Source organism: Plecotus auritus, assembly GCF_963455305.1.
Source record: "Plecotus auritus genome assembly, chromosome: 10".
Lineage (NCBI taxonomy): Eukaryota > Metazoa > Chordata > Mammalia > Chiroptera > Vespertilionidae > Plecotus > Plecotus auritus.
The window spans coordinates 2,187,593-2,210,000 of NC_137785.1; the positions used below are offsets into that span (position 1 = coordinate 2,187,593).

General features: G+C 45.6%; 1 protein-coding gene across 1 annotated transcript in view; it reads right to left on the bottom strand.

The window, feature by feature from the left end:
* Nucleotides 1–12,668: 12,668 nt before the first annotated feature.
* LOC308234851 (uncharacterized protein) overlaps nt 12,669–22,408 on the bottom strand; it is a 9,743-nt gene continuing 3 nt past the window's right edge. Inside the window, exons 1-3 of the mRNA XM_080643263.1 lie at nt 22,295–22,408; nt 16,523–16,646; nt 12,669–15,304 (exon numbers count right to left, since the gene is read on the bottom strand). The exon at nt 22,295–22,408 is cut by the window's right edge and continues 3 nt beyond it. Coding sequence (XP_080499389.1) covers nt 13,404–15,304; nt 16,523–16,643 — 2,022 coding nt within the window. The 5' untranslated portion in view covers nt 16,644–16,646; nt 22,295–22,408 and the 3' untranslated portion in view covers nt 12,669–13,403. The remainder of the gene's footprint in view (nt 15,305–16,522; nt 16,647–22,294) is intronic.

Here is a 22,408-nt window from a genome sequence, read left to right on the forward strand (position 1 = left end):
TCTTCAGTTATTATATATATATTATTGATTTTTTTACAGAGAGTTAGAAACATCAATGAGAGAGAAACATCAATCAGCTGCCTCCTGCACATCCCCTACTGGGGATGTGCCTGCAACCAAGGTACATGCCCTTGAGCAGAATCAAACCTGGGACCCTTCAGTCCGCAGGCCGACACTCTATCCACTGAGCCACACCGGTCAGGGCTCTTCAGTTATTTTAAATGCCATAATTGAAGCATTGATAAGGCAGGAGGACTTGGTTTCAGCTATGCCTGAATACATGGAAACACCAAAAGCATATACATATACATATACATATACATATACATATACATATACATATACATATACATATATCTCCTATATAATAAAAGGGTAATATGCATTTGACCCTAACAGCTGAACGAACGGTCGCTATGATGTGCACTGACCACCAGGGGCCAGACGCTCAGCACAGGAGCTGCCCCTTGGTGGTCAGTGTGCCCCCACAGGGGGAGCTCCACTCGGCCACAAGCCGGGTTGACCGCTGCGAACACTGGCAAGTGGACATCCCCTGAGGGGTCCCGGGCTACCACAGGGATGTCTGACTGCCAGCTTAGGCCTGATCACCCAGGGAACAGGCAGAAGCTGGCAGATGGAATCCACCAAGGGGTCCTGGACTGCGAGACGGCGCAGGCCAGGCTGAGGGCCCCCCCCCCCCCCCCCGAGTGCACGAATTTTCATGCACTGAGCCTCTAGTGAGTGTGTGTGTGTGTGTGTGTGTGTGTGTGTGTGTGTGTGTAAAATCAATTATACTTAAATCAAACTTTAAAGAAGGTTTAAAACTTGAGGCTTCCCAATTATTCCCAATTATTCTACTGTGTTATTATGAAAGTTCTGGAGCATATTTGTTGCTACTGTATCAGTTTGTGGGAAATACAATGATGGGCTTCTGGAAGATCTTATCATGTCCATGTTCAATGCCATGGTTTTGGTAGATTAAAATTGACTATGATGAGAGTATTTAAACCAGGGAAATGGACAAATGCTACAACCCTAGCCTTCACTTGATGTATTATTGAATGCTTAGACTTAAATAAGAGTGGCTCTGAACTTTAACAATGCAGATTAAATTTATAAGAATATGGTATAATTTTGCCTCAGTTGTACTTAGGATTAAAAATGAGTAAAACAACTTTCCTTCCAGGATTCAAAACCAATGGTTCCATATGGCAAAGGAGTCACTTGAGTCACTGAGGAATGAGGGAAATTTAAGCAGATGTCTTAAATGCTGCACAGTCCTCCTTCAGTTAAAATAATAAATTTATTTAAACAATTTGAAAAAGATTCTCAGCAGACATTTTAAAAAAGCAGATAAATACAGTGCAAAGAAATGTATAAAAAAATGTTCACCATAAAGTATTCCTCGGAAGATGGAATTAAAACAAGAACAAGCTAACATTATATTCATTTCTGGGGTTACTATTTGAAAAGCTTAACCATTGTATGCCCTTGCAGGGTAGCAGGAAGTTTGAGATTTTTATATACTGTGGGTTAGTGGTAAGCCAAAGGGAATGACCATTTTGGATCACACTTCTGCATATCTTAAATGTAAAACATTCACCTACACAACAGTGTGATAAGTAAAACATATGTCTATATAGAGAACTGAAAGTAAATATTCCCAGAAGAGTTATGTATAATACCCTAAACATGGAAATAACAAAAAACATAGATCAATTAATAAACTGCTTATTTACAGAAACCAGTACTACTCAGCAATAAAAAAAAATTAACTCTTCACACAAGCATTTGTATTAAATCTCAAAATGATTCTGTGGTATGGAGGAAACCAGTATTTGTTAAAAGGTGCACATAAAATAGTATAAAATTATATACATTCTTAACTATTCTATTGTAAAGAATGGAAAATCCCTGAGTGAATGGAGGGCCGAGAAAGGGAGAAAGAGAGATTATAACAGGGCGGTAGGAAAATAGAGGGTGTGGCAAAAGAAGGTTCAGAGTTGTTGGTATGGAAAATAATACAATAATTAATAATAATAAACAGGAATAACTCTGCCCCAGCCAGTGTCCTCAGTTGGTTGGTTGTGATCTCATTCACTGACAGGTCTCTGATTTGATTCCAGGTCAGTGAACATCCCCAAAAGGATTTCCAGTTGTGGCATGCAGGAGGCAGCAGATCTATGTTTACCTCTCTCTTCCAGTCTTTTACTCTCTCTCTCTCACCCAAAAAATGAATAAAATTATTTTCTAAAATATTTTTTCAGAAAGAATAATCTGTGTTTTCCAAACATACAACTGTAAGTACATAATTGCCCCACCCTGTGTATGAGTTACAGGTGGGTTAATTTACATGTGACAGTTTCACAGGTTTATTTCTATGTCAGGGCTCACCAAATAGCACAGTGTCACCAAATGTTGTCAAGTAAGGAAGACTTTTGCCATTGGAACCAACAGGAATGCTGACTGGTTCCATAAGACACATCCTAGGACTGATTACAGGATTATCCTTCCTCTAGCTTTGAGTTCTTGCATGTTGAGCAACAACCTTGAGATGAACACCCTAAGGGGCCAGGGAAATTCAAAAAATGATGAGATTATTTTGTCTGCTAGTGACACCGGCTACAGGAAATAGTGATGGAGGTCTTCTGAAAGTTCTCAAAGATCATACAAGACACAGGACATGAAATATTTGGATTTCTGTCCAAAAGAGGTACTTCTTATCCGGTTGAACTGCAGTGTCTGCCTTGACTATGAAAACAGTGTTTTGGTCTCAATACTAATTCCACCTCAGAGTCTTACAACAAATGACACCAGCCTATGAAATCTCATACATCCTGTCGCATGGCCTCTTTGGAGCGCATGGAGAGTAGTAACCTTAAACATTGCTGACACTTATGTAATACATACTGTGAACAGAGAATATAATTCATATTGTTCACAGGAGCAGAATGAAGGCCGCCTGTTCAGGGTGACCATTGACCTCTACAATGAAAGAGACATCAGACAGCAGATTAGAACCACAAAGTCATGCAAACTTTCTCTCAAGGCCTTGGTCGGCAATACAAAATCAGCCAATACTGAACAAAGAGTGATTTTCTGCCATCCATCTCTACCATCCAAAACACAGAAAGTTTTGGATCCCACCATATTGTTCACTCTCCATGCTGACAGAACACTACTTTCTAGTCAATCATCCCAGGAAGAGAAAGAACCAAAAAAATTAAAGATACACAAGAATAAACTCCTTTGCATAAAGATCATAAACCAGATCAAAGGACAGCAAGAGGCTTACAGGTCGATGAAGTGGAACCTGAAACACTTCATCACAGCATAATGTGAGACTCACAATGTCCCTGAAAGAGGTAGCACTTCTTGGTGGAGGAAGTGCGCTCTGGACAAAATCTAGGCCAGGTCAATTCTCTGGTCAGAAATAAAGAAATGACGATTCATCCAGAAGCTCAGAATATTCATAATTTTCTCAAGCACAACCCCAGAGCATGCAGGGGTTGTGAGTGATGCACACTCTTCAGGTGAGGCAAATGGTAGAGGTGAAATATCTTAGACAAATTCTTCCAGGGACAACAATCAGGTTGTAGTCCTGAGTAGGTTAGTAAGTGCGATGCAGTTTCTGAAAGTATCACTTATACCTGAAACTTAGGAGGCATCTAGCAGAGTGTATGTTCTGATAAAGGGGTTTGCATTCAGGTAAAAGGGGATAAAAGCTTCTCCTCTAGTGTTGTTATTCTGAGTGCGAAAGTAAAACATTCCCTGCAAATTTAAAGCTTTTCTCCAGTGTGTACTCTCAAATGTTGAACGAGTAAAGATTTGTAGCGAAAAGATGTTCCACATTCAATACACTCATGACGCCCTTTCCAAGTGTGAACTCTGTGGTGTCGAATGAGAGTAGAAGTTGTGCTGAAGGACTTCCCACAGTCACTACACTCCTATGGTTTTTCTCCAGTGTGAACTCTCTGGTGAATAAGGAGGTGATGGTTGTGCCTAGAAGATTTCCCACATTCACCACACGCCTAAGGTTTTTCTCTAGTGTGAACTCTGTTGTGTTTAGTTTGGTTAGAACTTTCATGAAAGGAGCTCCCACATTCACTGCACTCAAGGTTTTTCTCCAGTGTGAATTCTGTAGTGTTTAATGAGGCTAGAGTTCTCATGGAAGCACTTCCCACAATCTTTACTTTGATACGTTTTTTTTTTCAATGTGAACTTTGTGGTGGATGATGAGGTGACTTTTCCGCCTAAAAGATTTCCCACATTCACTACACTCATAAGGTTTTTCTCCAGTGTGAACTCTGTGGTGTTGAATGAGGTTAGAGATTTGACGGAAGCACTTCCCACAATCACTACATTGATGCGGCTTTTCTCCAGTGTGAACTCTCTTGTGGGTAAAGAGGTCATAATGGCACCTAAATAATTTTCCACATTCACTGCATTTGTAAGGTTTTTCTCCAGTGTGAATTCTGTGGTGTTTGGTAGGTGAGAACTTTGATGAAAGGACTTCTCACATACACTGCACTCATAAGGTTTTTCTCCAGTATGAATTCTGTAGTGTTTAATGAGGCTAGATTTTTGACCGAAGCACTTCCCACAATCACTACATTGATACGGTTTTTCTCCAGTGTGAACTCTGTGGTGGGTAGAGAGATCATAATTGTTCCTAAAAGATTTCCCACATTCACTACATTTGTAATGTTTTTCTCCAGTGTGAACTCTGTGGTGTCGAATGAGATTAGACCTACTGCTGAAGGACTTCCCACATTCACTACACTTATATGGTTTTTGTCCAGTGTGAACTCTGTTGGGTTTAGTGAGGTGAGAACTTTCATGAAAACACTTCCCATATTCACTACACTCATAAGGTTTTTCTCCAGTGTGAGCTCTCTTGTGGGTAAAGAGGTCATAACTGCACCTAAATGATTTTCCACATTCACTACATTTGTAAGGTTTTTCTCCAATGTGAACTTTGTGGTTCTTAGTGAGGGAAGACCTTTGCTTGAAGGGCTTCCCACAGTCAGTACACCAATAGAACTTTTCTCCAGTGTGAACTCTACTATGTCTATTGAGGTTAAAGGTACATCTGAAAACTTTCCCACATGTATTACACTCATATTTCACTTCTCCAGAGGAGATGCCCTGATGTTGAACAAGGTTCTGGGTATGGCTGGCAGCTTTTTCACATTCATCCCATTGGTGATGCCTTTTTCTATTGAAAAATTCCTCTGAAATCTCACTATGACTGTGTGGCTCCTCAATGCTGAGAGGAGACTGGTGCTGGAGAAGGTCTGAGATGGCTGGGAAGTCGCCCCCAACCTCCCTCCTGGTTGAAGGAAGCCCTGATAAGTAGAAGCTGAACCTGGTCACAAATGAGGCCCTGTCCACAGCTTCTTTCCAGGGCTTCTCTCCACTGGCATCCCTCTGTTGATGGGGAGGATATGCACTGAAGCAGAAGTCTCTCACACATGCATCACTGAAGAAGGCTTTCTGCTCAAAGTCTGCTGCTTGTGACTCAGTCAGGTGCAGAATATCTTTTAACACTGAGAAACACCTCCTGCAGAGACGGGTCCTCTGTGTTGCTGTAACTGTCTTAGAAGCACTAACCTGTGACTCTCCTTCTACAGATACACTCTGCTCAGAACAGGCCTCTGCATCATCCGTTTTATGCCAACAACCTGAAAACAAAAAAATCGTGATGAAATGAATGTCGAATGGTGACAGGGAGAAGTCTCATTACAAAAGTGTGTCGCACATAACACGTTGGTTCCATTTAATTGTCAGGCAGTAAGTATCTGAAGGAAATATTGGTAAGATGCTGCTGTGAATATCTGGGCCTCTGAAGATCACCATACTGGGAAGACCTCAAACAAAACATGAAACAACCATGACAAGCACCACATGGAACAGAAGCTGGATCATCTGCTTATTCTGCTAACAGTGTTCAACAGGGCTTGTCTGCAGGTGACATGGGCCAGCTGTGCAGAAGGTTGGCTACATCTTATTCCACGTAAAATTCAAGAAACCAGAAGCTCCTGTCGAAGTCTAGTGAAGCACTTCTGTGCACCTCATAACACATATGCAGGTCATTATTTGAAAATACTGCAGCCCTAACAGGTGTGGCTCAGTGGATACAGCATTGGCCTGTGTCCTGAAGGGCTCCAGGTTCAATTCCGGTCAAGGGCATGTACCTTGGTTGCGGGCACATTCACTGTAGGGGGTGTACAGGGGCAGGTGATTGATGTTTCTAACTTTCCATCTCCCTTTCTCTCTGTAAAAAAATCAATAAAATATATTTTTTAAAAAGAAAAGAAAATACTGAAGATAGAATAGTTCAGAGGAACGGTGATGAAAAAGGGCAAAAAGGTGAATGTAGCCAGAAACCAGGAAGTCACAGATTAAAAGATAAGTCAGTGAATTGTCAAGCATGGGAATGAAAAGGTAGAAATGAGCTGCTGCCAGGGGCACCTCAACCTAAACTTGGTGAACATGAGCACGTTCCTGGTATGATTTAAAAACTACCCTTAGGTCATACCTCCTCCCAGTTGCAACTCAGGAGGGCCAGGCAGCCCTTTAGATCATCCTGCATGTTCACCTTGTGAAAAAACAGGATTCTCCTTGCACCTTCTACTGTACGAGCACATAGAACACAAATATTCTAAGTTTCATTGAAAGACAACAGAGGTGAGTAGGCAGCACTGACCCAGAGCAAGACAGCATGCAATAGGATTCAGGGAACAGAACATTACAAACAATGGAAGGAGGTCTTACAAGAACGGCCCATGGTTCATGCCAGTAGAGACCATAACTTGGCACAGTCAGTCACAAAGAGCCTTTAGCTGGAGGAATGGTGCAGATGGAAGCCATGGATGTGTACATAGACACCCTCCCAGAAAGAGAAAGTGCAAGCTGGGCCCATTAAGCTGTTTGCAACAATCCTGACTCCCAGACACTTCCTGCACCATTTGAGGCAATGGAAGTGAGGGATATTCATGGATACCTTTCTTCGGGTCTCTCCAAATTACTCAGCACTCTCAGCCACAGCACATTTGACAGGACAATGGGGAAAACAACTACAGCCCATGGTCTGGCTGTGAGAGCCACATCCGGAGAAGAAAGGAAGAGAGGGCATCACCTCAGGACACTGGGAGAGATGTGAAGGTCTTACCTACAGATGAGACCAGTGCAAACACTTCCAGCATCATCTTGCAGTACAGAAGTCTCTGAGCCTCATCAAGGAGCCCCCACTCCTCCTCAGAGAAGGCGATGGCCACGTCCTCAAAGTTCATATCCTGTCATAAGGGGGACAGTTCAGTCCATGATGAGTTTCTCTCTCTTAAGATTTTACGTTCAAAATTCTCCCAACGTCCACATCCATCTGCTCCCTCAACTCCCCACATCAGAAAAGTATCAGGCCTTGGTCCGATCAAAGTCATTCTCTCCTTCTGTTCCAGTTGATACTTTGTATTCCCTCAATAATAAGGGCAAATAGCCCTAACCAGTTTGGCTTAGTGGATAGACCATCGGCCTGGGGACTCAAGGGTCCTAGGTTCGATTCCGGTCAGGGGCATGTGCCTTGGTTGCGGGCACATCCCCAGTGGGGGGTGTGCAGGAGGCAGCTGATCGATGTTTCTCTCTCATCGATGTTTCTAACTCTCTATCCCTCTCCCTTCCTCTCTGTAAAAAATCAATAAAATATATTTTTAAAAAAATAAAAAAAATAAGGGCAAATAATCTTGTAGATGATACCTCTGCTCTGGAACTGACTTGTAGACCACACCCCTTTTCAATACAGTGAGTGTCATGAACATAGAGTAGGGAGAGATGATGTCCATAAGGAGACTGTGAGCGATCTGACACTGTGCTTGACAGGCAATCACCTTGTTGTCCCCCGATTCAGGGTATCACAAGGTTATGGTATCACACTTCAACCTTTGTGAACCCAGTCCCAGGGTGCTGAGGCCATCACTTTGCACTACCTCCTGCACATATTCTTTGAACCACACTTCTCTCACAGCTGCATTCCCAGAGGCACAACTTCAAAGATAACACAAATGTGCCATAATGAGCACAGTTGATTTCCTAATCATCTTCTTTTCTACAATTTGAATCCACCACCTCTGTAATGTATTTCTATCTTACCCTTTTCCCTTCCAAAGCCAGGGGAGATTTTCAATCCCAGAGGACACTGATGTATGCTATCTCATTCCCATTGATCACTGTAACAGCCCTCAACAACAACAGGCAGGTGTACACATAAATTTCACCGAAGCTCTGGACCAGGAATGTACCACCAGAACACACATTCTGTTCAGGAATTAATCTGAAATTCACCATATCATATTTCTAGACATCACCAGAAATGGACTCAAACTTCATTCCCTCTTATGTCAATGTCAGGGCCCTTTAACTATGAAGGCATATGACTACTCCAATGGCACATCACTCTTTCTCCCACACCTATCTCACAGCTACACTCCCACACCCACAGCCCCAGGGTGATCTCCTTGACTGCCTACTCATTACTTAGCACGCATAGATTGGTATCTGCTTGGCAAATTCAAACAGGATTAAGTTCTACACCAGCTCTGAGAGTCCGCACTCATTGAAGCAGCCTTGAGTTCTGCTATGGAGGCCTCCCTCCCTGATTGTGTTTTCCTTCAACCTCAATTACTGAGAACCACATCAGATCTCAGATATCCAGATGCCACCTCCACTGGGGCTGCTCCTGACCTCCCTTCTCCAGTCACAGCCTTCAGCACTCAAGTCCCAACACCTAAGGCCCTCTAGTCCATGCCCAGTGAGTCTCACAGATGCCCACTCATGCCACTCAGCAAATCAGCCAGACTGAGACAACTCCCCAGACTAAGGCTCAATCAAAATCCTGGTGTGCGATTAACAAGTAAATATGCAACACCTGCAGTCTCATCTTGTTTGATTCACTCTTTGGTCTCCAATTAAAAGAAAGAAAACTATCTCCAACCCCACCCAGGTCCCTACTTTTCCAACTACATTTCAGAGAACTTTTTATTCTGGACTGCTCCTAGGAGTTCTAGATGCTCATAAACTTCTCCCTGAAAAATCGGAAACCCTAACATGTAAAATATAGAAATATTGGTATTCCCAAATAACATTACCCTTCCTAATATGAATATCTGCATCTCAGCTGATACCTCCAGCAGCCAAATGCAAACCTTCACATCATCCCTGATTCTTACCTGTCTCTCATCCTCCAAATTAGAAATCCAGGTGGCCATACCTAAAACACAAATCCGGAATCCAAAGCTTATTTCACCACCACAGCCACCATCATGGGCCAGTTACCATCACACTCACCGAGACTATCACAGCAGCTTCCATCCTAGTCCTTTACCACCTCCATCCCATCTATATTGTTCATCATGTTGCAGCCACGAAGAGTCCAATGAGACCTCGGTCACATGACGTGCCCCTCCTGCTCCAAGCCTCCCATTGCTCCCATCACCTGCAGAACACACTTCCAGATGTCACAGAGCTCCTCTAGACCTGATTGCTGTCCCATTGTTACCAGTTACTAATTTAAAAAAAAAAAGACTGCTTCTGGTTTGTGAATGAGCTCAGTCTTCAACCAAAGCCTTTACATATACAGGACCCTATGCCTGGAAAAACCTCTCAAATCCCATTCCACTGGTTGCCAAAAACAGGAACCATTCATATGACACTAGACCTGGACTTAGAATTCAGGGCTTGGTGTCTCATCAAGGTCCCCAGGTCCAAGTAGTAGAAGAGTGGGTGGACAGTCCCAGGAAACCACTATCTCAGAGGCCACAAGAGTGTGAGGCCCGGACATCAACCCCACAACCCAGTCCCCTAAGCAGTTCTCTATCTGCAGGAACCTGTGAGAACGAAAGGTCTGTTGAGGGCCTGGCCCCCACCGCCAGGACCCAGGGGCTCAGGCTTCTCAGGGCCCTGGTCCAGCCCCAGGGCTGGGTGATGCCTGCCTGACATCAGGGCTTTCACAGGACTTCTCCTCCCCATCCCTCACTGCTGCCCTCTCTCTCTTCTAGTCTGTTCTTCATCTGAGATGTTTTGAGAAAAGGTTAGAACCCTAATTCACACCATATCCCGCTTTGGTCACAGCCATTGATGGCAGCAGCTTCCTGAAAATGAAGTAAAACTCCTCACACACAATTTTGCTTCATCTTCTTTGTTGCCTTTAGACATAAAACAGGCCAAGGTTTCCCCAATCCACCCTCCTCAGTCACATCACCACGGCCTTACACGGTGGCCTTTCAGCCTGTCACCCTCTCCCACCCAATCACACCATGAGCACCCTCAAGCAACTCACTGTTCCGGCGCTGAGACCTGGGCTGCAGGATGGGACAGGAAACTACACTCAAGGCTGGAGGGTAAATGAGGTGAGGCCGGGTTGGACTCTGGAAGGAGAAAGTAGTTTGGGAGGCACGGAGGACTCAATCGCAGCCTGTTGTGGCTCAACGAGCCTCAGACACACCCTGCACTGTGGGGACACTGCCTCTGAGGCCTCGTGACCCAGCACTGGAGCCTCTGATTCTGTGAACACACTGCAAAGGTCAAATTCACCACCAGGAGAAAGACCCTGGAAGTCAAGCTCCAACCAATGAGCACAGGGATAATGTGCCTCTCCTGGGCTTCCATTGGCTAAACCCAGCCATCCTTAGCGCATGGCCCTTTGGGTAATGTAGCAATCTAGTCTCCCATGGGGCACTAGGATCCCAGTCACTCACTGACCATAGCGAATATTGTTCTGGGGCGTCCAAGTGGCACTGGGAACTGACAACTTAGGTTTTAGGGGCTGGTCACAGGTTTCTGGGGAGTGTTGTCTACAAAACTGAACTCTTGTTTAGAAACATTATTTCAGATTCCGTGATGCTTAGAATGCTCCCTCAGGTGAAAAGTATTATTTCAATGATTCCTGAAGACTACAAATCTAAATGGACAAATATATGTAAAGATATTTTCATTGACTTTTACAGAGAGACGGAGAGAAACACAGACTGGCTGCCTCCTACATGACTCCTAATGGGATGAAGCCCATTACCACAGCAGGTGCCCGCAAATAAGAACTGAACTGGCAATCTTTCTGTGCATGGGACTACGCTCAACAAACTGAGCCACTCCAGCCTGGCTTTTTTTTTTTTTTTTAAACATCAAAATACAACATTATTAAAAGAAAAGGCTGGCTATGAGGCAATATATGTAATCCTATCCTATTCGTTTAAAATGAAAATTTGGAAGAATACATAGACCAAAACATTGATAGTTCCTACATGGTCTCTATGTCTGTGGTCAGTACACACTGTGACGTTAAGGAGCTAACAGTTACTACAGGTGCCAGGCCCTGGATTTAATGCTTTACCTACATTATTTCATTTAATCCTCTCTGCAACCTGAGGTGGTTTAACCATCTATTTAATGGGGAGGAAATCCAGGCTCAGAGACTCAATGTAAATTGAATGATTATAGGGTTAATAAAAGGCAGGGCTGGAAGTCAAACCCAGGTGTCTCCAACAATAGAGCTCTGGCTTCTAATGTTAGGCTCTGCTGCCTCCTAGAGGGTAGAATAGGGGATGCGTTCCCATTAGGACAGGTAGATGTTATGGTGGGTAACAATCAGCCCCAAAGTTTTAGTGGCTTAGAGTAAAGAAGGTATCTTTCTTGTTCACAGCACATGAACACCCTGGTTCTCCTGGAATCAGGATAAAGGAGCAGCCAACATGTAGGTTCCTGCTGGGTGTTATCAGAGATGGACAAAGAGGGCGGCCCTTCTCACTGGTCCCAGACTCTTCTGTTAGAGGTGACAGGCTGGACTTCCACCACATTTCCTTGGTCAAAGCATATCACTGGCTGCAGCCAACATCAGGGTCAGTAGCAAAAGCTGACCTAATTGATGGCCCCCTCTTTTGAAGGACTGTGCAGGGGCAATAGAGAGGAGTGGGGATTGGTAGGAAATGACAGTGTAAGTCAGTCAGGATGCTTTGCTTTCTCCTCTTCCACCTAGACTTTGTCTCCGAGCTGCACAAAACCCAACATCCATAGAAGTGAACTTCAAAAAAAGGAGTTTGGCCCTAACTGGTTTGGCTCAATGGATAGAGCGTCGGCCTGTGGACTCAAAGGTCCCAGGATTGATTCCAGTCAAGGGCATGTACTTGCATGTTATCATGTTGAGACCAACCCTCTCCTGCTGGGATGGCTTGTATTGCAGAATGTTCTCCCCATTGAAAATACACAGCACCCTTTCCTGGAAAACGCATGCAACCTCCAGGATGGCAGGGAAGTGAGGGTGGGGAGGGTGTGTGTTTTCTGGATGGAGACAGAAGAACCCTGGCCAGCTCTTCTCAGGCAGACACAGAACCCCAATCCCTCCCAGCGGCCTGCCTCGGGCTCCTCTCTGCCAGCTCCTGGGCAGGACACTGCATGCCCAGCTGCAGGGGGAATATCTCAAGCAAAGGAAGGAGAGAGTGAGGAAAGGTGGGCTGTGCCGGCAGAGCCCCATCTTAGAGAAGAAGGGTGGATGGATTTTTTTTTTTTTTTGAGAGAGAGAGTGGGAGGGGGATGAAAGAGAGAGAAACATAATGACTGGAAGCCTCCCACACCAGCCGAAATGGTGGGCTGGGGATCAAATGTGCAAAATACAACCAAAGAGTCATGTGGTCTTTATTTCAAGGTCTTGGGCAGTAATGCAAAGAAAATTGTACAAAAAGGATTCTCTGCCATGAATCTATCCTTCCTGAAGCACAGAAAGTTTGAGATCCCCACAATATCTGTTAAGTCTACATGCTGACAGATCAAAATTGTGCTTTCAAAGCAACACAGCAGTGAAAAGAACAAACAAATTTAAAGGTGCAAAAGCAAAATCACAATTACAAAAACATCATATACCAGAGCAGTGTACAGCAATCAGTTTGCAACAATTCATCACAGTATAAGGTGAGAGCCACAATGTCCCTGAAAGAGGTAGCACTTCTTAGCTGAGAATGGGGTTTTGGACGAATCCTGGGTCAGGTGAATTTCCGAGTCAGAGAAAGGAATGAAGATCCTGCCAAGAGCTCAGAGTCTCCATAATTCACTTAAGCACAAGGGAGAACACAGAATTCCTTTTCCCTGAGCACACAGAGGTGGTGACTGATGCACACTGTTCAGGTGAGCCAGGTGGTAGAGGTCACTTCAGCCACAATCACTCGCAGTGACATCAATGAAGTAGGAGTCCTCAGAAGTTAGCAAGTGCTATGCAGCTCCTTCAAGCCTCACTTGTACCTCAAACTTATGAGGAATTGCGCACAGTGTATGTTCAGATAAAAGGGGTTTATATTCAGGTGAATGGATTTAAGTCTCCTTCAGTGTTGTAGAGTGAGAAAGATAAACCATCCCCTGCACAGTTAAGGTTTTTCTCCAATGTGAACTCTCAGATGTCTGACAAGGCTAGGTTTGCAGCGAAAACATTTCCCACATTTACTGCACTCATATGGCTTTTCTCCGGTATGCACTCTGTGGTGTTGAATGAGGGTAGACTTTTGCCTAAAGAACTTCCCACAATCACTACATTCAAAAGGTTTTTCGCCAGTGTGAATTTTCTTATGTTCAGAGAGGTGACAGCTTCTCCTGAAGGACTTTCCACAATCAGTACACTCATAAGGCTTTTCTCCAGTGTGAACTCTCTTGTGGTCAAGGAGGTTAATATTGTAGCTAAAAGACTTCCCAGAGTCAGTACACTCATAGGGTTTTTCTGCAGTGTGAACTCGTGTGTGGTCAAGGAGGTTAATGTAGCTAAAATATTTCCCACAATCAGTACACTGATAGGGTTTTTCTCCACCGTGAACCCTCTTGTGGGTAAGGAGGTCATTATTGGTCCTAAAAGATTTCCCACATTCACTACACTCATAAGGTTTTTCACCAGTGTGAAATCTGCGGTGTAGAATAAGTGAATTCCTTTGCCGGAATGACTTTCCACAATCACTACACTCATAAGGCTTTTCTCCAGTATGAACTCTGTAGTGTTTAGTGAGGTTCCCCTTTAGTCTAAACAACTTCCCACAATTACTACATTCAAAAGGTTTTTCTCCAGAGTGAACTCTCTTGTGGTTAAGGAGTGAATTATTGATCCTAAAAGATTTCCCACAATTAGTACACTCATAGGGTTTTTCTCCAGTGTGAACTCTCTTATGGTTAAGGAGGTTAATATTGCTGCTAAAAGATTTCCCACAATCAGTACACTCATAGGGTTTTTCTCCAGTGTGAACACGGTGGTGTTCAGTGAGTTGAGAGCTTTGCCTGAAGGACTTCCCACAATCACTACACTGATATGGCTTTTCTCCAGTGTGAACTCTCTTGTGGTTAAGGAGATTACTATTGTTCCTAAAGAATTTCCCACAATCAGTACACTCATAGGGTTTTTCTCCAGTGTGAACACGGTGGTGTACAGTGAGTTGAGACCTTTGCCTGAAGGACTTTCCACAATCACAACACTGATATGGCTTTTCTCCAGTGTGAACTTTCTTGTGGTTAAGAAGCACATTATTGCTCCTAAAAGATTTCCCACAATCAGTACACTCATAGGGCTTTTCTCCAGTGTGAACACGGTAGTGTTCAGTGAGGTGAGACCTTTGCCTGTAGGACTTCCCACAAACAGTGCACTCATAGGGCTTTCTTCTAGTGTAAATTCTTCCATGTTGAATGAGGTTAAAGCTTCCTCTAAAAACTTGCCCACATTTGTTACTGTCATAGTTCACTTCTCCAGAGCAGGAACCCTGGAGCTGAACAGCTTTCTGGTTGTGGCTGCCTAATTTTTCATAGTCACAAGTCTGCTGAAGATTTTTTCCACCAAAATATTCCTGTGAAATCTCACTGCCACTGTGCGGCTCCTCAGTGTTGAGAGGGGCTTGGTGCTGGAAAAGCTCTGACATGGCTGAGAAGACTTTCCCAACTTCCCTATTAGTTGAAGGCACCCAAGGTAAGTAGAAGCTGCACCTGGTCACAAACGCCCTGTCCACAGCTTCTTTCCAGGACTTCTCTCCACTGGCTTCCCTCTGTTGTTGGGGAGGGTTTGCACTGAAATAGAAGTCTCTCACACATGCGTCACTGAAGAAGCCTTTCTGCACAAAGTCTGCTGCTGGTGACTCCGTCAGGTGCAGAACATCTTTTAACACTGAGACACACCGCTTACACAGAAGGGTCCTCTGGGTTGCTGGAGCTGTCTTAGAAGCCCTGACCTGTGACTCTTCTTGTATAGATATGGTCTTCTCAGGACAGACATCCTCATCATCCGTTTTATGCCAGCAACCTGAAAACAGAGAAATGAGGAGGAACTGATTGTTGACTGTTGTGACAGGGGAAGTCCCATTGCTACAGCATTATGCATATTATACATGGGTTCTATGCATTTGTCTGAAAATAACAGATGTTCAGGAAAAATTAATAAGAAGCTGCTGTGAAGGTCTGCACCTCTGAAGGTCACAAAACAGGGAAGACCTCACCAGAAACATGACACACACATGGCAAGGACCACATGAAAGAGAAGATGCATCTCCAGCTCAGTCTTCTGCTAAGAGTGCTCAGCAGGGCTGGTCTGCTGCTGACAGGGGCAAGCTGTGCAGAAGGTTGGTTATGTCTTATTCCAAGTAAAATTCAATAAATGAGTAGCAGGGGTTCGAGGACGACTTAAGCATGTATGTGCACCTCATAACACATGTGCAGGTCCATGTAGGAAAGTACTGCAGAGGGAGCAGTGCAGAGGGACAGGTGATGCAAAAAGGTGACAAAGGTGAAGGTAGCCAAACGCCAGGAAGCTACAGATGAAATGCAATCAGCATGGTGTCAAGTATGGAAAAGAGAAGGCAGAAATGGGGTGTAGTCAGTGGTGCCTGCCCCTAAACACTGTTGAAAATTAGCTGGTTCCTGGTACCATCTGACCACCACCATTATGTCATACCTTCCCCCCAGTTGTCACTCAGCATGGCCAGACCTCCTCTGAGACCATCTTGCATGTTCACCATAAGAGCAAACCAGATTTCTCCCTGAATCTTCTACTCTACCAATGCATAAACCCTAAATATTCCAAGTATTAATGAAAGACAACAGAGGAGAGCAGCCTGCTTTGTCCTAGAGCATTTTGGCCCCAATAGTACTCAGCTACGGTAATAATACAAGGAACAATTAAAGAAGGGTCTTACAAGAATAGCTCATGGTTAATGTATGTGAAGCACATAACCAGGCACAGGCGGTCATAAAACACCTTTCCCTAGAGGAAGGGGGAAGAAGGGAATAAATGTGGATATTGTCACCCTCCCAGGGAGAGGAAGAGGAAGATGGGACCCGTTAAGCTGCCTGTAAGACTCCCGATTCCCAGACATTTTCTGCACTTTTTGAAGCAATGGGGGTTAGGGATGGTAAGGGCTCTCCCCACAGCTCAGCTCCAGAAGCCACAGCACATTTGACAAGAGAAGGGCAGAAATCAGCAGAACCCTCACCACAGAACACTGGGACAATGTGAAGCTCTTACCTGCAGATGAGACAATTGCAAACACTTCCAGCATCACATCGCAGTACAGAAGTCTCTGAGCCTCATCAAGGAGCCCCCACTCCTCCTGGGAGAAGGCTATGGCCACGTCCTCAAAGTTCATCTCCTGTCGTAATGGGCACAGTTCAGTCTATGATCAGCTTCTCTCCTAGGCTTTACTTTCGTCATAGGTCCCACTCTCCATAACCATCTGCTCCCTCCACTCCCCACATCACAGAAAATACCAGGCCTTGCATCCACCAGTCACTCTCTGCTTATATTCCTACCCATACTGTGTCTTCCCACAGCAATAAAGCAGATGCCCAGATTGATTATACCTGAACTCAGGGCCTCACATTGAGGGTCAATGCAACGGTTGTCACCAATATAGGGTACGGGTAAATGTTGGCCATGAGCAGAGATGTGAGTACTTTGACACTGGTTTTGTGGGACAATATTCTTTTTTTTTTTTTAATAAATCTTTATTCAGATTATTACAATTATTTCTCCTTTTTCCCCCCATAGCTCCCCTCCACCCATTTCCCACCCCACCTTCTGCCCTTACCTCACCCCCACTGTCCTCATCCATAGGTGTATGATTTTTGTCCATTCTCTTCATGAACCCCCCATACCCCTTTCCCCCTGAGAATTATCAGTCCACTCCCTTTCTATGCCCCTGATTCTATTATATTCACCAGATTATTCTGTTCCTCAGGTTTTTAATTCACTTGATTTTTAGGTTCGCTTGTTGATAAATATGTATTTGTTGTTCATAATTTTTCTCTTTACTTTTTTCTTCTTCCTCTTCTTTAAGAATACCTTTCAGCATTTCATATAATACTGGTTTGGTGGTGATGAACTCCTTCAGCTTTTCCTTATCTGTGAAGCTCTTTATCTGCCCTTCAATTCTGAATGATAGCTTTGCTGGGTAGAGTAATCTTGGTTGTAGGTTCTTGCTATTCATCACATTGAAAATTTCTTGCCACTCCCGTCTGGCCTGCATAGTTTCTGTTGAGAAGTCAGCTGACAGTCGTATGGGTGCTCCCTTGTAGGTAATTAACTGTTTTTCTCTTGCTGCTTTTAATATTCTCTCTTTGTCTTTTGCTCTTGGCATTTTAATTATGATGTGTCTTCGTGTGGTCCTCTTTGGATTCCTTTTGTTTGGGGTTCTGTGGGCTTCCTGGACTTGTAAGTCTATTTCTTTCACCAGGTGGGGGAAGTTTTCAGTCATTATTTCTTCAAATAGGTTTTCAGTATCTTGCTCTCTCTCTTCTTCTGGCACCCCCATAATTCTGATGTTGGTACGCTTGAAGTTGTCCCAGAGTCTTCTTACATTATCTTCAACTTTTTGGATTTTTTTTTTTTGCTTTTTGCTTTTCCGGTTGAGTGTTTTTTGCTTCTTTGTATTTCAATTCTTTGACTTGATTCTTGTGTTCCTCTATTCTGTTTCTGGGTCTCTGTATAATATTTTTTATTTCAGTCAGTGTATGTTTAATTTCTAGTTGGTCCTTTTTCATATCTTCGAGGGTCTCGTTATATTTATCGGCCTTTTCTAGGATATTCTTAAAAAGTCTTATCACCGTGGTTTTGAATTCTATATCCAGTCGTTTGTTTTCCTCCATTTCTTTCGCTTGTGATCTGATTCTTTGACCCCGCATTTTCACTGATTCCCTGAGTTGGTAAGGTAGATATTTGTGCTAGGTTTCCAATATGGCCCAGTGGGTCTGCTTCCCCAGTTAACCTGAGGTGGACACTCTTGGTGCACCCCTTTGTGGACTGTGTGTACAGCCTTGTTGTAATTAAGTCTTTATTGTTGTTGGTATCACTGGGAAGAATTGACCTCCGGGCCAGTTGGCTGTAAGGATCAGCTGTGTCTATGCTGGGAGAAGTTCGGTGCTGGAGACAGCCTTATAGGATTAGACTTGCCAAATTGCAATAGCCTCTGTGCTCAGCTTGGATGGGGTGGAGTCTCAGTCTTGGCTTCCTGTCAGCCTTGCCCTTGCGCGCATGTGCGCTTTCAGTGCTCCGCCTTCCCCAGCTCGAGTCTCCGCCTGAGAGTCCAGACTGCCCCCACAAGAGCGTGGGTCCCCAGGGGCTCGCCTGGAACTGGGGTTCACTGCAGTCAGAACTGGGGCTCAGTGCAGTCAGAATCCTCTGACTCCCTTCCACTAGGGAAAGCCTGTGGCAACTTCCGCAGCCTTTGTGCGCACTGGCACGCGCGCGCGTGCGCACTTTCAGTCCTCCGCCTTCCCCGGCTCCCGAGTCTCCGCCCGAGAGTCCAGACTCCCCCCACAAGAGCGTGGGTCCCCAGGGGCTCGCCTGGAACTGGGGTTCACTGCAGTCAGAACTGGGGCTCAGTGCAGTCGGGATCCTCTGACTCCCTTCCACTAGGGAAAGTCTGTGGCAACCTCCGCAGCCTTTGTGCGCACTGGCCCGCGTGCGCCTTCAGACTTCTGCCTTTCCCAGCTCGAGTCTCCGCCCAAGAGTCCAGACTCCCCCCGTAAGAGCGTGGGTCCCCAGGGGTTCGCCCGGAAATGGGGTTCAGTGCAGTCAGAACTGGGGTTCAGTGCGGTCGGAGGCTTCCTTCCCCCTTCCGCCAGAGAAAGTCAGCCAGGCTCTCAGCCGCCTTCCTCTCTGCGCGCACAAAGCCCCTTTGCCGTACCTGCAATTCTCTGTGAGCTTTTCTCTTTCCTTCTAGTTGTAGAATTTTCACTCAGCCAGCTTTCCTGTGGTTCTGGATGGTGTCCGTTCTGTCTTTTAGTTGTAGTTTTGAAATTGTTGTGCGAGGCAGCAGTTTAGGTGTTTACCTATGCCGCCATCTTGGTTTCTCCGTGGGGGCAATATTCTTGTTGTGCAACACATTCTCCCTCCAAGTCCCGAAAAACATGGCATGACTCGTCATACTTTTGATTCCATCCTAGGGTGCTGAAGCCAACACTTTGTGCTACCTTTTCCACATAATTCTTTGTATCCCACTTCTCTCATACAGCTTCATTCCCAGAGTCACAACTTCAAAGACAACACATATATGCCATGAAGAGGAGGGGATGTTTTCTAATCAGCTTCTTTTCTTTTCTTTTTAATATATTTTATTGATTTTTTTCACAGAAAGGAAGTCAGAGGGAGAGTTAGAAACATCAATGAGAGAGAAACATCAATCAGCTGCCTCCTGCACACCCCCTATTGGGGATATGCCAGCAACCAAGGTACATGCCCTTGACCAGAATCGAACCTGGACCCTTCAGTCCGCAGGCCGACTCTCTATCCACTGAGCCAAACCGGCTAGGGCCTAATCAGCTTCTTTTCAACATTCTAACTAACCTCCTCTGTAATGTATTTCTCCCTTACCCTTCTCCCTTCCCCAAGCCAGTAGAGATTTTCAAGCCCAGTTGACACTTTGCATTCCTATTGATCACTGAATCAGCCCAACAACAACAGGCACATGTGCACCTATATGACACCTAAATTCTGGATCTGGCATGTAGCCCCACAACACCTGTCTTTTCAGGAATTACCCTAAAATTCCCCATGTTGTATCATCCAGTTATCACCAGAAATGGAGTCAACCTAATTCCCTCTATGTCAATATCAGGGAACTGTGGCCATGAATTCACACTCCCTCTCCAAGAGTACATCACTCCTTCTCCCACACCTCTCTCACACCTGCACTCCCGTAGCCCCAGCTCCCATAGACATCTCCTTGGTCTTAGTCATTACTCAGCATGTGTGTTCCAGAGAATGCATGGCAAGTTCAAACAGTATCACGTACTAACCTGACTCTGATTGCCCACACCCAAGACACAGCCTTCAGTTCTGCTATGAAGGCCTCCCTCCCAAATTGCATTTTCCTTCAACCTCCCCTATTGAGAACCACATCAGATCTCAGTTATCCAGAGCCCACCTCTACTGGTGCTGCACTTGATGTCCCTTCTCCACTCACAGACCTCAGTACTCAAGTCCCACTGCCTATGGCCCTCTACCCCATGCCCAGTGAGTCTCACAGATGCCCACTCAGGCCCATAAGCTAATCAACCAAACTAGATTCAACACACCAGGCCACACAAAGTGTCACAAGAAATCCTGGTGAGTATTTAAGACAGTGGTTCTCAACCTGTGGGTCGCAACCCCTTTGGGGTCGAACAACCCTTTCACAGGGTTCGCCTAAGACATCCTGCATATCAGATATTTACATTACGATTCATAACAGTAGCAAAATTACAGTTATGAAGTAGCAACAAAAATAATTTTATGGTTGGGGGTCACCACAACATGAGGAACTGCATAAAAGGGTCACGGCATTAGGAAGGTTGAGAACCACTGGTTTAAGAAGTAAATACGCACCAGCCACAGTCCCACCATTTTTGTATTACTCTTCTACCTCCAATTAAAAAAAAAAAAAAAAAAAAAAAAGGTCTACAACTCCTCCCTGGTCCACACTCTTTACTATTTTTTTAAGTAGTCTTCATCTTGAACTACTCCTCAGAGTACCAGATGGTCATGCACTGGTCTCTGAAATATCTCATACCCTAATACGAAAAAATAAAAGATGTTATATTCCTCATGAACATGACTGTTCCCACTATGAATTTCTCCATGTCAGTTGATGGAGCTTTCATACCTTCAGGTGCTAAATCCAAACCTTCACATCATCTCTGATTCTTACTTCTATCTCCAATCCTCAAAATTAGAAAATCCAGGTGGCCACACCTAAATCACTGATCCATGATGGAACTGCTTCTTCCACATCCACAACCACCACTGAGCTCCAGGTACCATCACACTCACCAAGACCATCACAGCAGCTTCCATCCTAGTCTTCCTACCACCGTCCTCACACCCATACTGTGCATCATGCTGCAGTCACAGGAGTCTAATGAGACATCACCTGCTCTACTGCTCCAATGACCCCAATGATCCCATCCCCAGCAGAACAGAAACCCAAGTTATCACAAAGCTCCTCTGGACTTGATTCCTGTCCCACTGTTTCCAGTCCTTATTTTTAAACATGGACACCTGCTCGTCCCTCAATCAGCTTAGTCTTCACTTCAAGCCTTTGCACATTCTGGAACCCATGCATGGAAGGACCTATCACCCACAATTCCACTGGATGCCAAAATCAGGTGCCACTCATATGACCCTTGACCTGGACTTAGGATTCTGGGCTTGGTATCCCTTCAAGGTCCCCAGGTGGCTGCCAGTCCCGGGACCCCACTACCTCAGAGGAGAGGCCCTGACATCAGCCCCACAGCCCAGCCCCTCAGCGGCTCTGCACCTGCAGGAACCTGTGGGGACGGAAGGCCTGTGGGGGGCCTGGCACCCACCGCCAGGACCCAGGGGCTCAGGCTGCTCAGGGCCCTGGCCCAGCCCCGGGGCCGGTGACGCCCGCACCCCTCGGGGCTCAGGGTCCCTCTGTGGTCCCCACCGCCCACAGCCCCGTCCCCTGAGGAGGAAGGGACGCTCCTCCCGGAACCGCCTCTCCTCCTCGCTGTCGCCTTTAGACACAAACAGGCCTGGGCTCCCCACCTCCCGGCTCAGCCCCCCACGGCCTTCCCCGGGGCATCGCAGCCCGTCGCCCTCCTCCCCTCACCCCCTGCGTCCCCCACGGGCACTCACTGCTCTGGGCGCTGCGACCTGGGCTGCGGGGCCTGAGCGGCGCCGGCCCCGAGGCTGGAGGGCCGATGGGGTGACGCCGAGTGAACTCTGTCAGCGGAGAGGAGGCGGGAGGCACGGGGACCCCAGTCCCGCCGGTTGGGGGTCACCCAGCCTCAGACTCACCCTGCCCAGCGGGACGCTGCCTCCCGCTCCTCCTCCTCCTGGCGACCGGCGCGCGAAGCAGTGAGCCGGTGAACGGCCTGGAGAAGTCAAAATGTCCGCCAGGAAGAAGACTCC